Consider the following 23786-nt stretch of genomic DNA (forward strand, 5'->3'; position numbering starts at 1 on the left):
CATGCGCTTTTATTTAATCTAGCAACACAACACTGACCACATGTTACAAAAGATGTTTAAATAAATCTGAAAATCTAGAATTTAATGAGGTAAAAGCAGAGTTATCAAAGGCACATTTCTCCAGGGTTATTATCTTAACTCCTATGTTTTAGGCTCAACTTCAAAACAACACGGTACTTCTGGCAGAGTATAAACAGAAAAAAAAAAAAGCTTTCCTCAGGAAAGCTGCTTTACGTACATAAACGTTAAATCATACAATTTTAGTATGCTAATAAACATGTCAATTGTAGTTACACAAGTTCCAGATACACTTTCTCTTCTCACCACATGTAGATTTAGTAAGTACTCCACAGTATATTCTGTTGTTATAAGCTGGAAGTTATGAATGTGTGTTCACACGGATCACTTGGTGGAATCATTAATTTCATGCTTCATATCCAATTCCAGCTCCTTTTTTTTCTAAGCTGCATTGATGAGAAACAGACTGGTTGGACTAAGATACTGTGTAATGTAATAATGATGTCTGTGAAAATAGTTTTGGATGTGACTTGTCTTTTTGATCTGCTCTTTGTCTTATGGTAAGAGGTTAGAATTTGAGGAAACAGGACAGGACCAGTCTTGGAGTGGTTTCATAATGTCTTCTACAGTAAGAAATGAGATACCGTTAAAAAAAAAAAACAAAAAAAAAAACTTCAGCTTCATTCCTTCTGAGTTTTTGTGTGTGGGACACCAGCTTAATATAAGCATTTACATCTTTTTGATTATAGAAGGATCACGACGTGATACATCATCACTACACTCAGGAATATACTGCATATCTGTGTATTTCTGAAAATATGCATTAGTTGTATATGCAAATGTGCATTTTCTTTCCCCCAATGCACCCAGCTATAATTTTTACATATCACTGATTAAATTAATCCGAATTAATGTCCTTGTTATTCCTATTCAGCAGAGGTAAGGTGATAACTCACAATTTGAACCTTGGCAGGTATTACATGTTTCTCAGCCAATAACAAAGGCAAATGGTCCAGAATCTAATACAATAATAACCTCACATCTTGAACTCTAAAAATAATCACACTCTGCAAAGACAGCAAGTGTGTAACTGCCAGCAAACACTACAAGTGACCCTCATAACTATTACCAACTGCACATCAAGGTCACCTTCAAACTGAACGTGTGTTTTATACATGATGCAGATAGAAATTCAGTATACACTGTACAGTACAAAAGACGATTTTATCTCACTTTGGGTATTGTATACAGTTGGTATAACAAAAATAATACGAAAAACACAAATTATAACAGTCACAATATTTAGGGGCTGTATTCTGTGAGCAACATTTTAATAAAAAAAGCCATCTCTCTCATTCGTCTCCTTAAAGCATTCCAGATATGTTCTGTCCTGCAGTTTAAGAGTCACTCTGTGATAGCTGCTTTCCATTCAGAAGAGTTCAAGCCCTCCATATTACAACAACACAGGTCCCAAGGAAAATGGAAGAATTGTGATTTGCCATTATGCTTCAATCTGACCTTATATTGTGCTCAAAATGTGCACAAATTCCAGGTGTGAGATAACACACGTGAACAAATTTATCCTTATAACAAACATCAAGTGTGTGGATCTGGTTTGGAACAGAAATCAGATCAGATGAATCATATCTTGCTTTGCCTTCCTCCCCATGGCTGCTTTTCAGCTCAAAGATGGGAAATGTTATGAGGCAACAGTAGCAGAGCATTATCAGCTGCTCTGAGGGGAAGAACCAGGTTGAATAAAAGATTTACTGGACGTCTCCCATGGCCAGAGAAATGAGATGAGACGAGGATTAAATGGGAAGCGTCCCTCTAATGTGCTACATAGCCATTTGGAAGTTAAAAGTTCACGAGTTCAAAAGACTATGAGAAGTCCAGTGGGCGGATCATCATGGCTGTGGCTCGTAGTGAGTAGCTGGGGCCCTTGAAGTAATGCCACTTGATACCGTTCAACTTCCCTATGTGTTGTCCTTGGGTGAAGTACATGCCGTTAAGGTTGGACGGGCCACAGGCATCAAACCACCAACCTGAGGACAAGAAAAAATACAATATGATTTTGTGCATAAAATACAGAGTAAGGTGACAATGTCTGATTAAACAACTAAGCAGTTCTGTTGTATACCACCAAAGGAAATAAATAACTTGGAAAGCATTGATGCTTTTTAGCAGAACAAACAACACTTTGAATAAATATTCCTGTTTTGTCAAGTTATTGACAAAGTCACCTCAATCATAACTTTCGTCCTTGGTAAAGGTTGAAAGCTTCCCATGGCCTCTTCCAATGGCAATGGTTCAGACACCATTTCACCGCTATCTGCTCAATGTGTTACTGTCAGTGGGTTCACGGGCATGCCAGTACCTGTTGCTGAACACTTTTTGTACCTCGTTCTATTTAAAGCAAGGACTGCATGTGTATTAGCTCCAGTGGGACATCAGAGTAGTAAAGGGCATGGGAAACTTATTCTCCTCCCAAGGTGACACCTTTCATGATTTCCCTGAATTACATCTGTTATTTAGAGAAAGGGTAGATGTGCTTGAAGTTAGGGGACAGTTTTTAAAAAATATATAATTTAGGCCACACATTGGCTTCCTGTCTCTTTTGGAATTGGAGGTGGCATTCACACAGTGAATTTTAAAATGTCACTGTTAGTTCACAAGGTTCTGAATGGTTTAGCACCTCCATACTTAGTATTAGTACAGACTGTTTCTCCCTCTTCTACCCGCTGCCTCAGATCCTCGAACACTCCAGGATTTAATGTACCAGCAGTCAAGAAATAGAAGTATGGAGAGGCAGCCATTAAATTTTTACTGACACAGCCAATTACTGGTTATAAAATATATTCCATCGAAGTAATCTGTCACTCAAGTTTTAGATCTGCTCTGGTAAACACAACCTCACTGATACAGTCAGATATAGAACATATGCGAAGCATGGCATGTGTCAGTCACACAGCGACAAATGGCGGCGCCTCTCCTCTCTCCTCTGACAGACCTGAATACCACTGTGGACTACAGTATGACATTTCACAAGACCTGTCAGTAATCAGGGGCAACGTTATGCCCTTGCTGCTGGAATGGATCACACAGATATAAATTTCACATTGATTGCAGCATCATCATAAGATAGACACCCAGCATAGCATAGAAACTGGTGGACACCTCCTTACATTTCCACAACTGCATATAATTTCCGAATGCTGGTGCAGGAGGGACTTGAACACGAAATTTCACTTGCTTTGCTATAATTTTTGCATTAAATTCAATGAGGAATGGTCCTCAAGCTAGAGAGCTCTTTCAGAGGAGGCCCTGCACCTGACATTTTTATTGGAGGATCAAAGTTGTGAAAGATTAAAGCTATAGTCAATATATCTAAATTAACAATAGAATGAATTGATTATGTGCAATACGAAACAAGTTGTTAAAAGTGAGAAACCTCCAGGGAAATTATTACCCAACTCTGCAGTTTCCCTCAACTCTAAGGGCTGTTTTAAATTTTTTGTAATGCATTGTTTTATTGTTAGGGCCCACAGATTTATTGTTTTTGTTCACTCTCACAGCTTTCATCTCTTTCCAGCCACAGCAGGCAGCATTTTTTTAGTAACTATGTTCCAAACAACAGACAGACAAAGTTAATTTAGCTGGTGAACATAGTGGAGCATTAGCAGCTAAAGATATTTTCCTCAGGAGATGGTTGAGACCAAAGCAGAGCTAAAAAGGAGAGACAGAATTGGACTTCTGTTTGCCTGTTGTCTACCTGCTTGGTGTGTAAATAAGAAATAAGTTTGCCATGTCAACTTTAAAAGGTAACTATACGACAATACTGTGTTATAGCTTGTTTCTGCTACCCCCGCGTGGCCAAAAATAACCATTAATGCAACTGTAAATATAAAAATTGAATGTCTGTGAGCCACTTAATCACAAAAAAAAAAAAAAAGTCTAGGGTTCACACTACATAGTCAGGAAATATTTACACCACCAAACAGAGAATGAAAGGAAAGTTGACAGTACATATAGAAAAGCTGATAGCAGTATAGTTGATACTCTGATGGGAGCACACAAACTTTGCTTTAAAAGTGTCTGGAATTGAGACTTTTACAATATGTTCTGTTTTTTGATAGCATTTCACAGTGTGAGGGTTGTGCAACCTGCAGTTTTATTTTACTGAGATAGTGTTTTTTTAACTCTTCAGCAATAAAGTAGAATACAGCGAATGTGTCCTACCTGCCATCCATGGCTTGTTGATAAACCACAGACTGCACAACTGCCATCACACACATTACGGTACAGATAAAGGGCCCCCCTCCACCTCCTACTGTCAGTGCTTCATCACTAATGTATGTTCTGGTCCTGAGTAAATATATACATTATGCGTGTGTCCACATTATATCCTCTTCCATATTCTTAAAATATCTCCTCATAAATGTAGCAGAGAGGTATTTTCCTCTTGTATATTCAAGACACTGCTCTTATACTGTAAATGCAGGAAATAAATTAAATGATATACTGTATATACTATAGGTAGCACAGTGCTGGGTTTGGACCAGCCTTCACTCAGGCTACATGTTGTCACGCTTCTCCTTTGTGGCTGGCCATAGGTAGAGTATGAATCAAGCAGAGCAGGCGTGTTGATCAGTGATCAGATGCCAGTTCCCTTTAACCCACTGCATTCAAAAATGCTGATCGTAAATCTGCTCTTAGAGATGCTTGATTAGTACCAGGTCAGGACTCCACAGCAATAGAGCTGCCATGAGATGACAGTGAGGGTCAGCGGGTTCCACTTACACAGCAGGAGAAGCAGAGTCATTCTAAATCTCTCTGACACTTGGTACCTTGCCCAGGGATTTTTACAATGTGCTCGTTTTCAACCACAGTGGAACTGGGAGGGGATGCAGAACATAGCCTAATAGGTGCAGATAGATGTATAAGTGGCCACATTAAGCCATTTCATGTCTTGCAGGTTATGATGATAATGACCTGAACTAATTACTGGGCAGTGAACATTGTGGGCTTGGTCATAAAGCCAATCAGAGAAAATCGCTTTTGGAAAGGTGGATGGAATGGTTATACCACGGCATTATGTTCTTATGAAAGAAATTGTACTGTCTCCAAGGTGCCATATGGAGAAAAACTGTTAAAAAGGAAAATTATGTTTCATTACAAATTTTAAATTTTTTTTGTAGATTTAGCCATTTCATTAACGTCATTATGACGTTTGTACTTAGCAAGTACATTTCTGAGAGCTAGGAATTGGGCAACATTGCTAAATAGAAATCAGGCGGTGCAGGAAACACGAAAACGTAGACAAATATACAAGTTTGAAATTAAAAAACAGAAAAGGTGAACAGTTTAATTATAACTTAAAGCTATTCTAACCCATATTTTTTATATTAACATTGCATAGATGACTACTTCTTTGTGAAAGGGGTTACTTGTAGTGACAAACCAACAAAGAATTATTATCATTATGGATCATCTTTTTGTTTTCTTTTTTGTCTTGGTTCACTCTCATTGCTCTCAACCACCTCATTTTCAGCTGCTATTCAATGTGAGTGAAACCTGGCAAAGGCTAAACTTCATGCAAATATCCTCTGAAGCAGTGTGAACGTCAGCCTATCATGAATATCTTGATTCCAGCAGAAACAGAAGCACAGTTGTTTACTACTACACTCCACTAAGCGAAGGAACTTTAAACAAAATGGAGGAAAAAGTGATTGTCATGGTCTCTGGCTCTCAGTTCTATATGACATCTTTAACAAGTTACTAGGATATAAAAGAGAGGAATCACGTGCGGAAACAAAATCGCGGACTTTGTTGTTGTCTGGTGGCAGCAGATATGTCAGAAAGCAGATGTCCGGTCGGAACAGAGTATGCCAGTTACGCAACCTCAGCAATTACTTTGGTGATTAGAGTGTTATTATAGCCAAGAAAGCAAAAATAATACCCGAGTTGTAATAAACTGTAATTATCCATAAGCCAGGTATGGTTAAATAAATAAATAAATAAAATAAACAGTACGTTCCCTCACTGCGACACACTGTTTGCTGCACTTACCCCCAGTGAGCATGAGGGCGCACTTGCACATGCAGTTGTCATTGTCCATGTCCTTGGTGCTGAAGTCTGCTCCGTGGATTACTAGACTGCTCTGTCTGCCTGCAGTCCCACTGTGGCTTTTCAGGAACAGCCTGAAAAACATCAGATAGAAGATGAGGAGGGAGGCAGGACATGAAAACACATCAGGGGGAGGAAGGGGGGGGGTATGGTGGTGAGAGCAGTGTAAGCAATAAAGACAGCAAGAAGACATATCATGCTGCACGAAATGTCTCCTGAGAGATATTTATTTGTTGTGACTGAGTACATGTAGAGCACCTGGAACAACATTCACATGGCAGAGAAAATACAATATAAAGAATGAAAGAAAGAGAGAGAGCGTATGAAAGAGTTACAGATGGAAAGTGAGAGAGACAGACAGAGGAAAGAGCATGTATTGTTAGGAATGTCTGAGAATCACATTTCCAGCTGAAGCGCAACAAAATGTTAATTTAAAGCGCCACAACAGACTAAATCATTAAATACTGACTTGTAAAAGCTACACACAGTAAAAGAGCAATAAGCAACCTGTTTAACCTATCATCCATCCATAGCTGGCTGGATAGGTAGGACATACTCTCAGTGGGTCTTCGGTATCCAAGTATGCAATATTTCTCCTTGTCCCTTCTCCTTGTTACATTTCTTTCATGGAACCATACACACGACTGCATTTTATCACTGCCAGAGCAGAAAGATTTTATGTCACGACCAATCTGAAGGATTTTCTATATAAAAATCATGTTAGGAAGCTGTAACTGTAGAGTACATACAATGCAGAATCTACAATATTGTATGAGAGTCCTCTAGGGGGCTGCTCAGCCGAAACTGAACATGTTGAATATATAACAACTAAACCAGCATTAGCAAGAGACAAAAAAAATCCAGGTTGCTGAAGAGACTGAAGCGGAGAAGGTCATCAGTGTACAGGCGGGGCTCCTCACTTGAATACTGTAGCTGGGGAGTGGAATGTAAAAGGATGAGATTTTTTGGACTGTTGATAGGCAATTAAAGTATTGTATCAGTAATGTTGGTTAGCTGGCAAAGATGGAAAATAATTGCATTTCTAAGAATAAGGTAACTTTTACTGCATGAAAGAATGATCAGAAACCAAATGATAATAAATAGACACCAAGTTGTTCCCAAATAACCCAGAATCAAATTATACTTGATACTTATTACATATATTACTTTACTTCATTGAGTCCCCTAGAATAAAGTGGTGCGTCTACTTTGAGGGGGTCCACTGATGACCTATACAGGAGGTGGCATTCTTTAACTGCTTACGTTGAGTCTCTTACCTCCCTGAACTTAACGTAATATAATTATGAGTAAATTAGTCCACCTACTTTTATGACACGCAAAAATTATTAAACTTAATTTAAGTTTTTTAAAACTTATTTTACATTTTTATTTGTTCTCATTTATTACATTCCATTATTCTTCCGTTCTTCTGTATAGCTATTCATAATAAAAAGTCACAAACTATTAGTCTTAAAATATATGTCATAGATTAAACATGTACCTCAGAAAGCTCTTCATATTGCTCATGTACAGCGGAGGCAGCCACACAGGTGTGGACGGATCCATGCAATAATCAAGTCAACAGCTGGTGAGAATGATCATTTGGTAATTATCCATCTCATGTAAATGGCAGCGAGATCATTTCATTCTGTAGATTATTAAAAGACACAGCATGTCTACTGGACTGATAACAAGAATTCACTCCCAAACTGAATTCCTTCACACACTCATTGCCCAACACGCAAATTGAAAATGAATATGGAGCTGGGAAGCAGATTTCTCCAGGGTGTGTCCCACTGTGGAATCACTCCTGGTGTGAATGGGAACTGCTGCATGCAGATCTGGCAATTCCTGCATCCCTCTGACAGTTCTACCCTTATCCCCCAGCAGAACACGCCTTCCCTTATCCTGCCGTATCACACTTCTTTTCTCTCTTTTTTCTTTGTTTCTCTCACGCTCTCTCAGTTTCACCTTCACCCAATAGAAGAGATTGCACATCCAAAGAGAAGGACTGCAGCACCGTGCCAATGAGGTCTCTTTTATTAAGTACAGTTCACTCTCAAAGAAAGTAATTTCCTGAGTTCACTTCTAAACAACAGGGGACCATGGGCGTGTGGTGAAACTTGCACCCTGTTCGGGTTTTCCGATGAGAAAGTAACAAATACAAAAACAATATTTTATGAACACTCCGTATGCACCTCCAACCTCCACGCTTTGTGAAGCCTGTAGCTGTGAGCCATCAGACCGAACATCTCAAAGAAAGAGACAGCAGACTCCCCAGGAAAGAGACTCATTTAACGTGAAAGACTCCTGTATTTGGACAGCTGTGTAAATGGCCGATTCGAACAGCAGAGTAAAAAGTGTGACTTTCAGTTGGGAATTCACTAAGCCACTAAACCAGCATGTGTAATCCTACAATGCGAGTGTGAGTCATGGGTAATCAGAGGCACCAAGTGACCAGTGGACTTGGCAAGTTTGGATAAGTGTCTGTGAGGATATCATAAGCACTTGTATTTACATATAAAAATGCAAGTTCCTGTGAGCAATGTGTCATCTGTGACACATTGCTGAAGTATTATCCGGTGTGTACTAGGCAACAGTTGTCTTTTGAAAAATTTTGCAGTTCAGAGTAGACTCATATCCCAACACAATGCCTCACTTACTTCTATCAGCTACCTCCTGAATCTGAGGAATATAACGTGCCATGTCAATGGTGGATGTCTGCTACTGCTCTGATAAAGACCAGACATGGCTGCACATTTACTCTCCATTTTCCTAAGCTCTTACGATCCCTGCTCTGTGCTGATGAGTCGCCAAGAAACATCATCAAGAGAGATTTTCAGCATGGGACTTTGACAGGCTGCTTTAAATAGTCTGCGGCTGTGTTTACTGGCTGCGCCGCCTATTTACCAGACCAACAATCCCCAATCCAACTGACATCTGCAGTTCTTCCTGTCAAGGTTGATTATGCACTCAAATGATTAGTGGGGAAAACCAAAGATGGGCCAAGTAATGAACTCAAGAGGAAGAGATGCTTTCCCTGAAGACTGTTTTTAAGAATGAGAGAAAAAAGGCTAGAGAGGCATAGAGCTTGAGAGAGAGATGACGTCTAGTAATTCATGTTAATGAAAAATAATAAAGGGACAGACATCTGGTCAGCCATATCAGGAACATAATAGGCAATGCATGCTAATCTGATTGTTCCTGTTACAGTAACTTAGTAATGTGATTGGTCAAGGCTCATTAGTAACCACAATATTGAAATGTGAGGGGAATCATTTAGTTTTACACAGTACCTCTGGGGAGGGAGGTGGGCGCCATGTCATCTCATTCCCCTAACATCCAGCTGGCGTGTTTGTGATGTTTTAAAATTCATTAAATTGTCAGTTCACACAACACACGTTTTCACTTTTACCCCTAGTTGTATTTTGTCGTGCAGATACCTGTAGTTATGGTTATATTTCCTAGGTTTTGGAGCTAAGACTTCTGCTCACAAATACCACCCCAGTCATCGTAAACTAGTTAGCTAGTAAATTTAGCGTAGTATAATGTGGGACAAACACAGCTATCAGTGGGCAGGAGCTTTGCAATGCCACTCAGCAAATGTTGGCATAACATGAGCAAAAAGTAATGTCCAGTGAGACGCATTTCTGAAATTAGCAAGTTAGGCTAACTACAATAGCCTTCACTTTCTGAGCAAAAGCTAATTAGCCAGGCTTCCTAGCTTTCACTTTCTGACTGGAATACAAAATTAACAGGACAAAGGGTCCTCCTAAATGTTGAATGCTGTAAAATTACTATTGGTTAATAATAAACACACGGAGGAAAAAAACATTTAGTATCAACAGTCATAGGCTATACTGTAATATGACATGACGCTTCCTACAAATATGTCCAAAAATTATCTTATTGTATTTTAAAAAATGGAAAAATGTGTACAATAGCTGCAGACCAATTGTAGCTTATATTTCCTTAAACAAAAAATGAGGGGAATTCAAATTTTAGTTCAACACTAACAGTATTTCTTCAAGAAGCAATACGCAGGTCACATAGATTAATCTACATAACTCCCTTCAGTAGAAAATGGCTCCCAATGTAAATTGTTCACAGCGAGATCCGACGCTTATCCTAAATTAACTGGGACATTGCCTCTAGAAAGAGTAGTTTTCCATTGTGTTAGGCACCATGAATGACATTCCACTCACCCTTGTATTGGGTTGGCTGGAAATGTCTCCTGTGGAGATGGAGCAAAACTTGGGCAAATAAAACCACACACATTTGCATGACTAAATACCATGAGGGGTATGTGAGAAAATATCATTTGGGTGAACTAATGACTTAAAGCTTTGATTCAGTTTCAGTCATAATGAGTCTATGCCCCGGAGTATTACCGCTGCATATTGTGTACGTGGGAAATGACTTGTAGCAGGGTCAGGTGAGGAATCAGATGACTGGGATGTGTTTATCTGAGACCATTTCCAAGTAAAACTAGGTTACAATGATTGACATTTTTAAAACTCTGAATCTTAAAAACATTGTTATCAAACATCATTAAAACATTAAACACTGCTTTTACTAGAGCAATGGATGCCTCACCTTTTTTAGTTAAAAATCTTCATTCAATTGGTTAGTTTTTTAAAATGTTACAGCTTGCACATAAAATTCAGGGAAAACATTACTTAGCTACAATAATTGGTCCAAAGATACTTTGGAGGGAAAATATTTAAAAGGACACATTGTGCTTGTTACCTTAGAGCTGTTCTCCCATGAAAGCACATTAAAAAAAAAGTGCAGGCAAAGAAATGCACTGGCACTGAAGTTACCTTAATATAAAGCAGAGAAGCCTTCACAGAGTTCTCCTTGAAGTTATCCCTCCCCAAAATGTGTCTCCCTCTGTCCACCCAGAGGAGAGGGAGAGATGTGTTGGATTATAGCTAAGCGGGCTGGGATTGCTGTGGGGCCCTAGATCTGCTAACACGTCACCTGTTTGCAGTCTATGCAAAGTTCAAGCGATTCTTCTAAGAAAACGCCAGGAATAAAGGTGTGAATGATCACAAAAATCTGAACAAAATCTCTCTTGAAACTTTAAATCTGACGCTGACCGACACTCCAAGCTCGGCCTGCTCCTTTTCGTTCATCTCCGTACATGAGGGCAACAACCCCGTCAGCTGAGAGTCAAGCATGTGCTTTACACACCTGGCAATCGTTAGTCTCCTGAACTGCAGTCTGATTGGCCCCTTGCAGAGGTTAATCACCCTGACCAATGGTTTGCTTCCTACTGTGAGGCCACAGAAGTTTCTTTCTGGCTGAGACCTGCTTGGCTGTTCTCTTGTCAGTGGGTGTCATGTAGCTCCGCTATAACAGCATGAATAGATGCTCATGGGCCTGTTTAGGTGCATAGGGATTGACAAAACACTTTTTAATTCTCACTGCTTTCTGCAGTCAAGATGTGTGACTAGAGTTTCCGAATACAACTGTGGGGACAGTCATCTTTTTTACAACTTATAGCGACCAAAAGGATGAATGCAAACCAGAATAACAGCTGAATATCTCATTGCAATGTTAAAATGGAAATCTGCAAGCTGCTTTCTCTTCTGCTTTCCTCTATAAGAGGCGATTGTAGTAATTGCTGTTGTACCACTTTACTTAGAAAACAGCTGGAGATCTGTTGTGTGTGTGTCCAGGTAAGCATGAAAATTCATTTTTGACCTTGAAAATAACACTTTGACAAAACAAAAAACTTTACTTTGAATACAGGTAAACTTTTTACAAAACACTTTGTTCATTTAAGTGTAGCTTAGATGCTTCATCTCTTTGGAATCAGAAACTATAGAACCTGAAGCTTGGGTTCAAGTAGACATAACTGGAGATATCTAAGATTATCTCAGTGTGAGTCTTGGAAAAGAGAAACATCACCATGTTTTGGAACCCAAATGTCTGCCAATTTCTTTCCTAAATCCCCACATGAAAAACATCCAAATTAGATCTGATTCCATGGGGAACGTGGGCCATTACCAAACAGTATGGAGAAATCAATGCATTTAAAAACCTGGCTCTCTGAACAGGGAAGGATATTGAATAAATATGTAATGGCTCGTTCAAAAATTAACATATAAGTCTTTTCTTCCAGCTAGGAGGCTTTGAACGTATGTATGAAACATTTTCCTCTGTAAACCTCAACTTGTGTCTGTGCATATATTTGACTTCTGTGAATGTTTCTATTATAGACAGTTTTGGAAATGACGGTTCTCTCAGGTGCCCAGGGTACTTCACTGCATCCTCACATGCGCATTAGCATTTTAAGATGCACTAAACACACCCAGACATTCAGTGACCCACATTCCAGTCCAAACTTGAAATTCTCATTGCTAGAGAAAAGTTAACTATACAGACACGATCTGGCTCTGGGCATCCAAAGTCAGCAAACATTTGTTTAAGGTTTGAGTCTACTTGGGTGCAAAATGGATTGGATGTAGCATCCCACTTTACGAAAAATTATTTAAAAAATAAATTCTATGTATTTCCCTAAGTTCTTTATAAATATATCAGCAAGGACTCTTTTTTTTATGTCTGATCAATGACAATCTACCCCTCCCTACCTATAACATTTTTAATTAATCTAGTACTATCCACTATACATGCCCTGATTTACTAATCTTGCATGACACTCAATCTTCAAATTTTTTACTTGTGTCTCTGTGTCTTTTTTCTCTCTCTTATGAGACAGAGAAACCTTTTGGGTTTAACATCCCCGTACTGCAACAACACTAATTTTTTATTTCAGGGCAAACTCGACTCGACTTTGGAGAACAACTATACAAAATACCACTGTACCCCTTTCTGACCTACTCTGCCATTAAAACATGATTATGCACATTTATACTTTAGCTGGCTGTTTAAATGGGCCTCCAGTTACAGTAAGTAATCAGCTGGAGGTCAGCCATACACACACACACACACACACACACATATATATATATATATATATATATATATATATATATATACATATATATATTTATACACATATACACACACACATATATATATATATATATATATATATACACACACACACATACACATACATACATATATACACACGCACATACACACATACACATACATACATATACACACACACACATACACATACATACATATATACATACACACACATATATACATACATACACATATATACATACATATACATATATATACATACATATACATGCATATATACATACATATACATATATATACATACATATACATATATATACATACATATATATATATATATATATATATATATATATATATATATATATATATATATATATAAATTAATAACAATAATAATTTTGCCCATGATTTTTTTCAAATACATCTTTATGCAGATGATATTATTTTATACTTAATTCTGCTCAGTTAGCCATAGAGAAATTACCTTTAATGAACTGCAGCAAGATCTCTTGCCTTCACTCTTAACACATCACTTTTAGGTTTGTTACTGGAGATAATCACAATATACACCATAGCAATGTATACAACAAGTTCAGTGGGTCGTTTCTGGCTAAGAAACACAATAGTCATTGGGATTTATTTATTCACATAGTCTTTGCCAAAAAATTGCATCATGGAAAATAATTTATAAAACCTAAATATGGAAACATTTATACTCCTCTATAACTTCAAGACCACTCTCAATAATCACCCTTTATCTGCCTGAAAATGTTTATCTAAGCCAATTTAGGCATTGTGTATCATTCTGTTTGGTTTGCGGCTCTGTGTTTTCTGGTTACATAATTTAGTTTTGTGTAACATGCAATTTTCTTCATTCTGCACCGTAATTTCCCCTCTGCCTCAGCACTATTTTACTTTTTTTCATTTAATCTATATTTTCCTACCACTTTGCTTTCAGGTCAACTTAATCCCCCTTCTCTTACTTATTTCGATATATAACACAAATAATTTTTGAAGCAAAGAAACTTTTATAAATGAGGCTGATTAGCTGAATGTGTTGACCTGATGGCTATTTTTACAGCAATATTTGCAGGCCATCAAATTATATTTGATTTTATTATTTTCTTTTCTGCAACCCATGTTGTATCACAGCACCCAAATTATCCATGATGAGAGGGGACAGTAACCTCTGCAATTATGGTGACCCCAGTCACACAATGAGAAAAAAAAGCAAAAAACAAAGAGCTCATTTCACAATATTATGATGTTGTGGTTCAGTGGGAACTTGGTCAACCCAATTGTGCCCCTCAAAGTGTTGTCAACAGGATTTGTATATTCATATTAAAGCAACATTTCAAATTTCAGCTTCGACTATGCAGACGTAGTCAGTGTAGCTTTTTTCTTTTATTTGGCTGCTATTGTATTGATGCAGCTCTTTTGATCTGCTCCTGCTTTGATGATCTACTTCTAAGAGCATTTTCTCTATAAGTTCTGTAAGGGCAATGCATGGGAGATATTGTGCATGATAGATAGTTAAGGTATTTATTTTTTCTATTCTCCAAACTGTACTGAGGAAGAAAAGCCCACATCTTGGAGCCAGAGGTGCAGGCTATTTATAAGAAAGACAAAAACATTTCAACAATTTTATTATCCACTAATCTGCACCTGATTTTCTCTATGAATTGATTATTTGTTTGGCCTTTATAATGTAATATCGTGAAAAATGCCCATCACAACTCTATAAAGCCAAAATTGAGGTACATAGTATAGTCCAAAACCCAAGGCTATTTAGTTTATTGTTATGGAACACTAATGAAACCAGCAACCATTCAGATTTGAGAAGCCTGAACCACCTTAAAAACAAGTTAAACAATTAATCAATCATCAAAACTAGAGTGTCCAGTTCAGCTTCATTTTTGGTAAAACCTTAACATTGTTAAGGTCTACTGCATGGACTCAGCTGTGTTAACAAGCTGTAATCTGTTGTCACCTAATCAGTTTTGAATCATGGAAGCCAAGTCCCTGAGGGCAGGGCTGCCTTCCTGAAAAAGGCCATCAGCATAGGAAAAAACTCTAGTAGTATAATGATATTGACTGAGAAAAATAATAATTCTTCCCAGTACTATTAAATTGGTGGAAAACTGTTTATTGACGCTTATATGGGTTTCCTGGGACATTGAGCACACATATACCTATCATAACCCCTGAAATAGCTTTGTTTTAGAGACATAACCTGCAGTATTGCATTCCGTTTCCTTAACTACTACTACACCACTGCCAGACACTAAAAAGTAATTTGAGACTATAAACACTCTCAAATGATTTCCACTCTTACAATTTAAACATAAAACCAAGTGGGATCTAAGGGTGAACAGAAATACCACAGTTTTTTGAAAATATTATTCAAAATATTTCAATCATTTGATTATAAATAATATATTGATATAACAGGGTTATTATGGTGGATAAGCTAACAAGAATTAGATGACTGGATAAAGATGAATGGCAGCTTCAAAGTTTTAGTGTGCTGGTTATAAATATGACATTTATTCAATTATTCCCTCTGTTCGTGGTTTTGTTTATGTGCTTTTTTCTTCTTACAGCGTGTGCGTGTGTGTGTGTGTATGTGTCAAACAGAGAGAGAGAGAAACACACAGAGAGCAAGAGGCAGATTGACTATACCATATGAGGTCTTTGTAAATGTTTGTCTGACTCGTGCTGACGCAGACTTTATTCCAGTAAACCACCACGGATGACAGAAAACAATCCAAAACTAACTAAAAGACAAGCCGTATCACTTACAACTATCTAATATTTTTCAGGGCAATAAATGCAATCTGGAGAACTTGTCACAGATTGTTTGACATTTAAAAGCAGTGAAGTGCCAAAGCAGAAAGAACAGAGAATGTGGCAGCATGGGTTTGTTTGGGGCCAGGCCATCTGGTTTGTTTTGGCCCATGTTTCAGAGGAGCAATGTGAGATTATCATACCACAACTATTTTCAAGAACAAATCTATTTATAGAGATCAGCATGTCGATTGGACTCCTAAACAGTATCAGCCTGCATCCAAAAGAGGCTAGTGTGGCCAGGGATGCCCTTTGCCTGCCTCAGCGGTACAAAAACAGTTATTATTTCTCTAATACAAAAAGAACAAAAGGTTAAGTGTAGGATGTTAAAAATATGTGTGAAGCACAGGAACGGATGATAAAAAGCAAATATGATTGTGTGTATGAAAGAGAATGTGAAGGATGTGTTTAATTTTTGCTTAAAAAAAAAAAAGCAAAATGTACTTAATTAAATCAACAACTTCCTCTTAGGTACAGTAAATACTGGTTTGATACTCTAGCCTTTGTGAACTTCAATATCTATGTGCCACATTGAGAAGTTAGTGCCTGTCCAGTCAGACCAGGGCCAGAAATAAAGTATGAGAGTAACAACAGATGGAGTTATATTGGGTCCTTACACTGTGGTCACGCAAAACCTCAACTTTGCGTGAAATTCCAAACAAAAAATTTCTCATCTCTTCTGCTTGATTGAAATCCATGACTCCAGCCCTCAGAGAAAACCACAGAGCCCACTCCGGGTACAAACTCCTCAAGACGGAAACCTCATCAAGTGAAACCCTTGTCATTGCAAGACAACTCTTAAAATTAGATATGAACAAGCTAAACAGCCTCCCTGCTGTAGGGAAACATTTGAAACCTGTAGCCTTTTTTGGAGCTTGGGTGCAAGGAATGGAAGGATTGAGGTAAAGGCTTTTCATCTACAGAATCTTGTTCCTTATATTGTCATTCCAAGCTGAACACAAGACATTTAACAACTAAAGGGACCTCTTATCAGAGAGAACCAACCATCCAGTGAAAACTGCAGAATTGGAGATGTCAGACCTTCTCCTCTGAAGCCAGCAATTGCTTGGAACTCTGTGGAATTTGCAGCAGTTTTCCACATCTGAGCGGGCCAAGCATCTGCCATAGTTTGAGGCCTGTTATCATTAACCCCGTCAAAAGAAAACAGAAACCCTTGCCCCCGCAACACAAAAGGACAAAGTGTCAATCACAGGAAAGTTTGCAATGAGGAGATGATGACAAGCGATACATTTGGGTTGGAAGGAATTTGCAATGAGAAGTCTCACCACAGCCTTGCATAACTGAATGGACATAACTGAAGTGTCTGGAAAGCTCATAGTTTCTAGGTATATTTATAATCTTTTGGACATTTTGTCCTTCCATTATAATATTACTTCTTTCCTCCTTTCTTAGTTCTTTCTTTCCATTAGTGACATATGCTGAAAACACAGTTTCACAATCTTCTGATATGTAGTGATCAAGCGAGAAAAAGTTAAAACAAGACTAAGGGCTTGTCTACACAGGAGGCGTTTCAGTCACATTTTTCATTCCGTCCCATAACGGTTGTGGAAAAGGCATAATGGCTTGCGTTTCATTCACACCATTTCTGTGTAACGGTAACTAAAAGCTTATTTTTCTCCTATTCTCTTCCATTTTACGTGCATAACTACTGTGATTGTGTGTTGCGGTCTGAGCAATGAACGCATCCTGTGTAGACACTGACGGCAGACTAAAGCTTGTGCTGCTGCTCTGCTAAGGCGCTGCTTTCGCTACGCAGGCTGTTTAGACATTGTGTAAGTCTATGGTCACTTTAGCGAGTGTGTGAAGCTGTCCTTATGTACAGCAGTGCTTTGAGCAAAATGCTAATAACTTCATGCTAAAGCGGTTTCATTGACAATGTTAGCTTGCTGATGTTTGGGAGGATAATGTTTAATGTGGTCGTTTAGCATGCTAGCGAATTAGCACTAAACACAAAGTACAACTGAAGCTTATTGTCATTAGTTTTGCAGGTCTGTCCATAAAGCACTGGACAAATTAAAGTTTTGATCTGACTATGGTGCTAGATTAAAGGTTAAAAGATCATCACTTATTAGAATTCATCCTGAAGTGGACATGAACGGTTGTACCAAATGCCAGGGCAAATTCATTCAAGACTTGTTAAGTCATTTCACTCAAAACCACAAACGTCAACCACATGGTGGCGCTAGAGGAACAGTCAGGGGATCACCAAAATCATTAGGATTCATCCTCTGGAGACATGAATGTCTGTACTAAATGTTTCAATCCAACTAATAGTTGTGATATTCATTCTGGACCAAAGTGGTAGATCAATAGACAGACCCAAATTGCCAACAATAGAGCCATTGCAGCCATAATGCAGCTAAAACCAATTTGTTCGGTTACTTGCAGATTAATTTATTAATTTTCCAGCTTGAAGTCTGTATAACTTTAACATACGGTGAACATTTGCAACTTCAGTTCAAACCGCCACTGGATTCTGCAAAAACAGATCCAGTCCCAAGGATGTTTTTGATCACAGCTAAGTTTACAGTTACAATGAAGAGCTGTAATAAAAAACAGATAATTTTTTATATTCTACTGGCTGTGTTCCTTGGCCCGAAAAAACTATTATCCCCCTCTTCGTCTGCAATATGAGCAATATTACCTGTAGTTCTGTTTCTCACTGCCGATTTGGAAGCGGTCATATAGTGAGAAGGCCTGGTGCCCGTCCCAGTCTGTCAGCTCTACACGAAGAGCATACTGCCTCTGGCTGGTCAGCTGGTAAACATACTCGTTCCCCAGCCAGTGCTCTGAAGACACGCTCCCAAAACCCTGCAGTAACAGAAGAGAAACATAATAATCAGCATGGAAATACCACTGAAAATCCTTTTTGTAAATCATAAACTAAAGATTTCTTCTCTTTTCCCAGAATGATAAAATTTCAACACTAGAGGATTGTGGAATGGATGATAAGGAATTTATTTACTGATTTATTTTTTGTCAATCAGAAATAAGATCAGAACAAAAGGTTCCAGATAAAAAAATATGTGATTGTTTATTTACCAGCAGAAATTTTTCTGTACTGCATAAATAGATTTTTTTTTATTCAAAGCATCCTCGAATTCTTTTTCATTTCTCAGACTGCAGTGAAAAAGCCAAACACAGTACTCACATTGTATATTAGCAGGTTTTTTAAGCATGTTTTTGGCTTTACCCTCCATATGGATAGACTTACCTATCTATAAAAGTGTGTAAATTGGTACCAGCTGAAATAGGCACACACCTTTTTCCATCTCGATCTTCAATTCAAGTCACACATGTTAAACGCATTATTACCTAAAGACTTCTTTCCCAAAACATATACTGCATGAAGGGACACTACTTCAAACAACTGCAAAAGTTTGTATTTGATATGAGTGGCTGCCGGTCACAGGCAAAGTGCTTCTGACAGCAGCAAGAGCAGCAGATTGCAGAGGGGAATAGCACGAAGCAGGATGACATTACAGCTCTGACAGGATGGCCTGGACCGTTCCATTAAAAACTGGGAAAGAGGGAGGGTGGAGTGGGCTCGTGAGGCAAAGTCAGAGAGAAGTCTATGTTTGTGCTGAGCGTGTGTGGTGATGAGGAATAGGAAGGAGGGAAAGTAAATATGGGGCATTCCTCGGGCCTTAGGCATGTCCTGCCGAGTGGGTGGAAGAGAAAGAGACTGGGGCCCATTACAGCTTTCTTTCCTTTTTTCTCTTGCTTTCTCTACAATTTATCTCATTCCTAATGAGATGTTCCCTTCTGACTGGCTTTCAGCTCAGTCCAGCGCCTCCTACTGTGACCGCGGTTTATCTCAAAAGCCCTGGCTGAAGAAAAGGTTCGGAGCCAAGCTCTGTTGACAATATTCGCTTGTATAGTGCCGGCGCTTTGCAATTTTTCAAACACAAACCTGATCTACATCACTCAGCTAAAAAAAGACGCGGAGATGGTTAGTCATACTGTTGGACTGAGCGCTTGGTTTGCATTTGACTTACACTTGCTAAAATCACTTTTCCTGGAAAAAAGTAATTGTAAACGTTGATGACGGTAAATCTCAGAAACCGTTGCACACACAAGATAAACTAGAATTACAGTAAGAGTCGAATACTCTACAACAGTGGATCCCGACCTTTTTTGTCTGACGTATCCCCACAACCGTCAGATGAACTCAGCTACCTTCATCTGCACCTCCGTCATGTTCATGTTAATGTTTAACACTATTAACACTATTTATACAATGGAATTGTCAATGCTTAGGCTACTTTGGTCAAGTTTTCATACTACTTTGGAGTAGCATCTCAACCATGTATCTATTACTTTTTGCTCACTATTTCAACTTTTTTTCTTTACTTACAACTACAACTATTTCAACTGCTTATCCATTACTTTGAAATAGCTATTTCAACTTGCTTACTTGCTAATGTAAACTTCTTTTCATATACTTTGATTGCTACAATGTGTTGACTGACTCAGGTTGATGGGCATCTTACTGGTACCTCTACCTCATCTAACTGTACCTCTGGGATACTTGTAGAGCAATGTCTGGGAAACATTTTCACATGTTCATAAGATGAAAGAGTGAGTTGTTGAATATAATTTGCGAAGTCTCCAGTGATGTGTGTTCTCCTAGTAATGTAATTACAAACATCAGATCTCATTTTACTGTGTGTACTACATCCCTGTTGCCAAAATTCTCTCTGTATTCCAGCAAAGAGACAGCATCTTAGTTTTGACTGAAAGATTTACAAATCCTCCAAGTACATTAAAGCTGTGAGCACAAACCTCTGGAGACCAAGAATGAGAAACTTAACAACACTATAAAACACCATCGATCACCTCTAGTCTTTTCAAGGAGACCAACAGTAATACTAAGCTGTTATATCAGCGGTGTACTGTAAATGTCAGCCAAGGTCTATGAGTGTCCCCTCATGCACTGTAATGCACCTCATGCTCTCTGTCTGTACACCTGTTCAAAGCTGGAAGGTGTCCATGTCTATATTACAGGTGTTTACTTTTTCAGCCTCACCTTATCTTTGTTTTCTTCCTCTATTCTCTGTTTTTTCTCTTCCACTAATTCCCTGTCTGTTCCCTTTTTTCCCTTTTTTTACCCCAAAATATCAAGACCCCGATCAGTTTGACGAACCAGAGCTTTCCCCCCTTCCCAAATGCTGATATGTTGTTTAGTTGATTTGTATCCAAAAACTCTGCTCAAATATTTCAATAAAAAATTCAATGTGGAAATTTTTCATTGAAATATGACTATAATAATAATTAACGGCCATCACAGTTTTTCGTTGCAGCTATGTGCTTTGGTTTGGTTCACTGTGGAAGTTTTTTGGCTTGTAATGTCCCACAGAAATGACTAGTAAAATGTCCATCAAGAGCAGTGGAGAGAGGCAAAATAATTAAACTGGAAACAGAAAGCATATTACAGAATAAACAATAAACTTTGAACGCAAGAGGAAGGTGTTCTCAGGTGACTTACACAGCCATCACCAGCAATGCAAATGCTAGCAAAAATAAACCCAATTTACCATCTAAACACAGCTTAAATTGGAAATGTTAACACCCTTAATGCAAATATGCATAGATTTTTCCTTGATGACAAACAGATGGAAAACCAGGCACCAGGCTATAGAGACTAAACAAATGTGTTGTTTTCAGATTTAGGTGATAATTTCCTGTTGGAAAAGAGGAAGAATAACAGCATGTCACTGAGACTTCAGATTTGGAGAAGAGCAAATCTCAGACACCGCAGACAATATAGCTAACACAAAAACAACAGGGGAGCCATTGCTGAGGAGGAATGACATCTGGCTGAAGCTTTCCAAATGGTCTTGGATCAGTGGATCTTGCCGCTCTGTTTGACATGTCCAAAGGCCAAAAATTGCCTGCTATTTGTCATAATCCCCTTGCAGAAGTGTCTTTTTGAAACAGGATGTTTTTCTCATCGCACAATTTCGTAATTTATGCTTAATGGATATGGATGACTGTCTGGATGCTGGGAGTGTGTCTATGTCGATGTGTTTGTTTTGTCTCACCATCTTGTACTCCTTCCACGTTCTCTGGAAGTCCACACTCCCATCTTCTCTGCGTTGGATGACTGTCCATCCACCCCCGGCTGTTTCCATGTTGCAATACACCTAGACAATTGAAAAGAGGGATAAAGGGAGGGTGGGAAAACACACAATTATGAAGGTAATGGAACAGTGATGGAAGCCATAGCTTTTGGTACATTCAAAAGATGTAATTTAACCACAAAGATAATGAAATCAATATTCAATGCGACTCTCGTGGCATTAACAAACAATGAAGGGTCGTTTGGACAATTATCTGGTCTCAGACACTCCTTTTTCCAGCTTTCATGATGAATCATCTTTGGGAATGCAACGTATCTGTGTCCTCCTCAAACACAATCAACGTCTGCTTATCCCTCACCAACTCCCCAGAGATGTTCCTCATCAGAGGGCCTTGTTTCTGCAGGATCAAAGTGGAGGTCTGAGCTGGACACATACCAGCACACACCTGGGTATAATGTGGCCCTTAACCTTGGACCTCAGTGTGTGTAAGCTGATAAGGCAGGGCTGGTGCTCTATCTGCAGTGTTGCTCTCTGTTTTGAGGAGGAGACCCCAGGGTGGAGTGAGGAAGGTCTCTCACCTCAGTCAGACCACACAGCTGAACACACATGAACACAGCCTGGGTATAATTAAGGAAGTACCCCTGACAGAATCATTTTCCCCAAGACTAGCTCATCATTCATGGTATACATGCACAAAAAGCGCGCGCACACACACACGCACACACACACACATATATACAAAAAAACAGTGCACGCACACAGAGACACACACACACACACACACACACACACACACACACACACACATATATACAAAAAAACAGCGCACGCACACAGAGACACACACACACACACACACACACACACCCACACACACACACCCACAAACACACACAAAAACTACCGGACTTTACACCAAGTTTTTCACCTCAGTCAAGTGTAAACACTTTTTTGTAATGTTTCCTCTCTGGGCTTTTTATGTGCAAATTGAAAACGTGCATAAAAACAGGTGGTTGGAAAAACACTTAATGACTCAGCAAGTCCTGAAATAACTTGAATAAGGAAAAAAAAAGTGTAACAAGAACCAGTGTTAACTTAAACAAATTAGGCTAAATAATATCTACTCTCCAAGTATATGCTGGTTAGCTAGACTAGCTACCTTGCTAGCCTCCGCTGTGTGTTTGGACAGCACGATTGGTCCTCCCAAATGTTAAAGGACAGACGTTTGTACCAACATTCGTAGGCTATAAAGAGCTATCATATGATGTTCTCCAGACATTAGCGCTGTCAACTGCTGTCTTGGGAAACGTCTTGAAACCTTAGACATTGTTGGACAAATATTTCAAACTGGACTAAGTATAAAAACTGCTATATCCTCTTTTGAAAATGGAAAAAAAATGCATAGTAGTTAATTATCATTGTAGTTACAATTTTCTTACACAAAAAGTGTGGAGAATTCAAAATTCAGTTTGACTTGAATCTTCTCTGAATAACCCAGCAGCACCATGTTTGAGTTTGACAGACAGAAATCAACACACACAAACCTTTTGCCAACCTCCCAATATTAAATCATCACTCCCAACAACTCCCAAGAGTATGTAAGCATATTGTATAGGGTAAGTACACACACACACACACACACACACACACACCCACAAACACCCACAAAAACTACCGGACTTTACACCAAGTTTTTCACCTCAGTCAAGTGTAAACACTTTT

General features: G+C 38.6%; 1 protein-coding gene across 2 annotated transcripts in view; it reads right to left on the reverse strand.

Moving 5' to 3' along the window:
• The window catches only part of angpt1 (angiopoietin 1), a 57064-nt gene continuing 33278 nt past the window's right edge, over positions 1–23786 (reverse strand). For both annotated transcript variants that reach the window (XM_040121590.1, XM_040121591.1), the window contains exons 6-9: positions 22026–22127; positions 18626–18792; positions 6088–6218; positions 1–2063 (exon numbers count right to left, since the gene is read on the reverse strand). In XM_040121590.1, coding sequence (XP_039977524.1) covers positions 1900–2063; positions 6088–6218; positions 18626–18792; positions 22026–22127 — 564 coding nt within the window. In that variant the 3' untranslated portion in view covers positions 1–1899. The remainder of the gene's footprint in view (positions 2064–6087; positions 6219–18625; positions 18793–22025; positions 22128–23786) is intronic.

This window comes from Xiphias gladius, chromosome 24 (genome assembly GCF_016859285.1).
Source record: "Xiphias gladius isolate SHS-SW01 ecotype Sanya breed wild chromosome 24, ASM1685928v1, whole genome shotgun sequence".
Classification (NCBI taxonomy): domain Eukaryota; kingdom Metazoa; phylum Chordata; class Actinopteri; order Istiophoriformes; family Xiphiidae; genus Xiphias; species Xiphias gladius.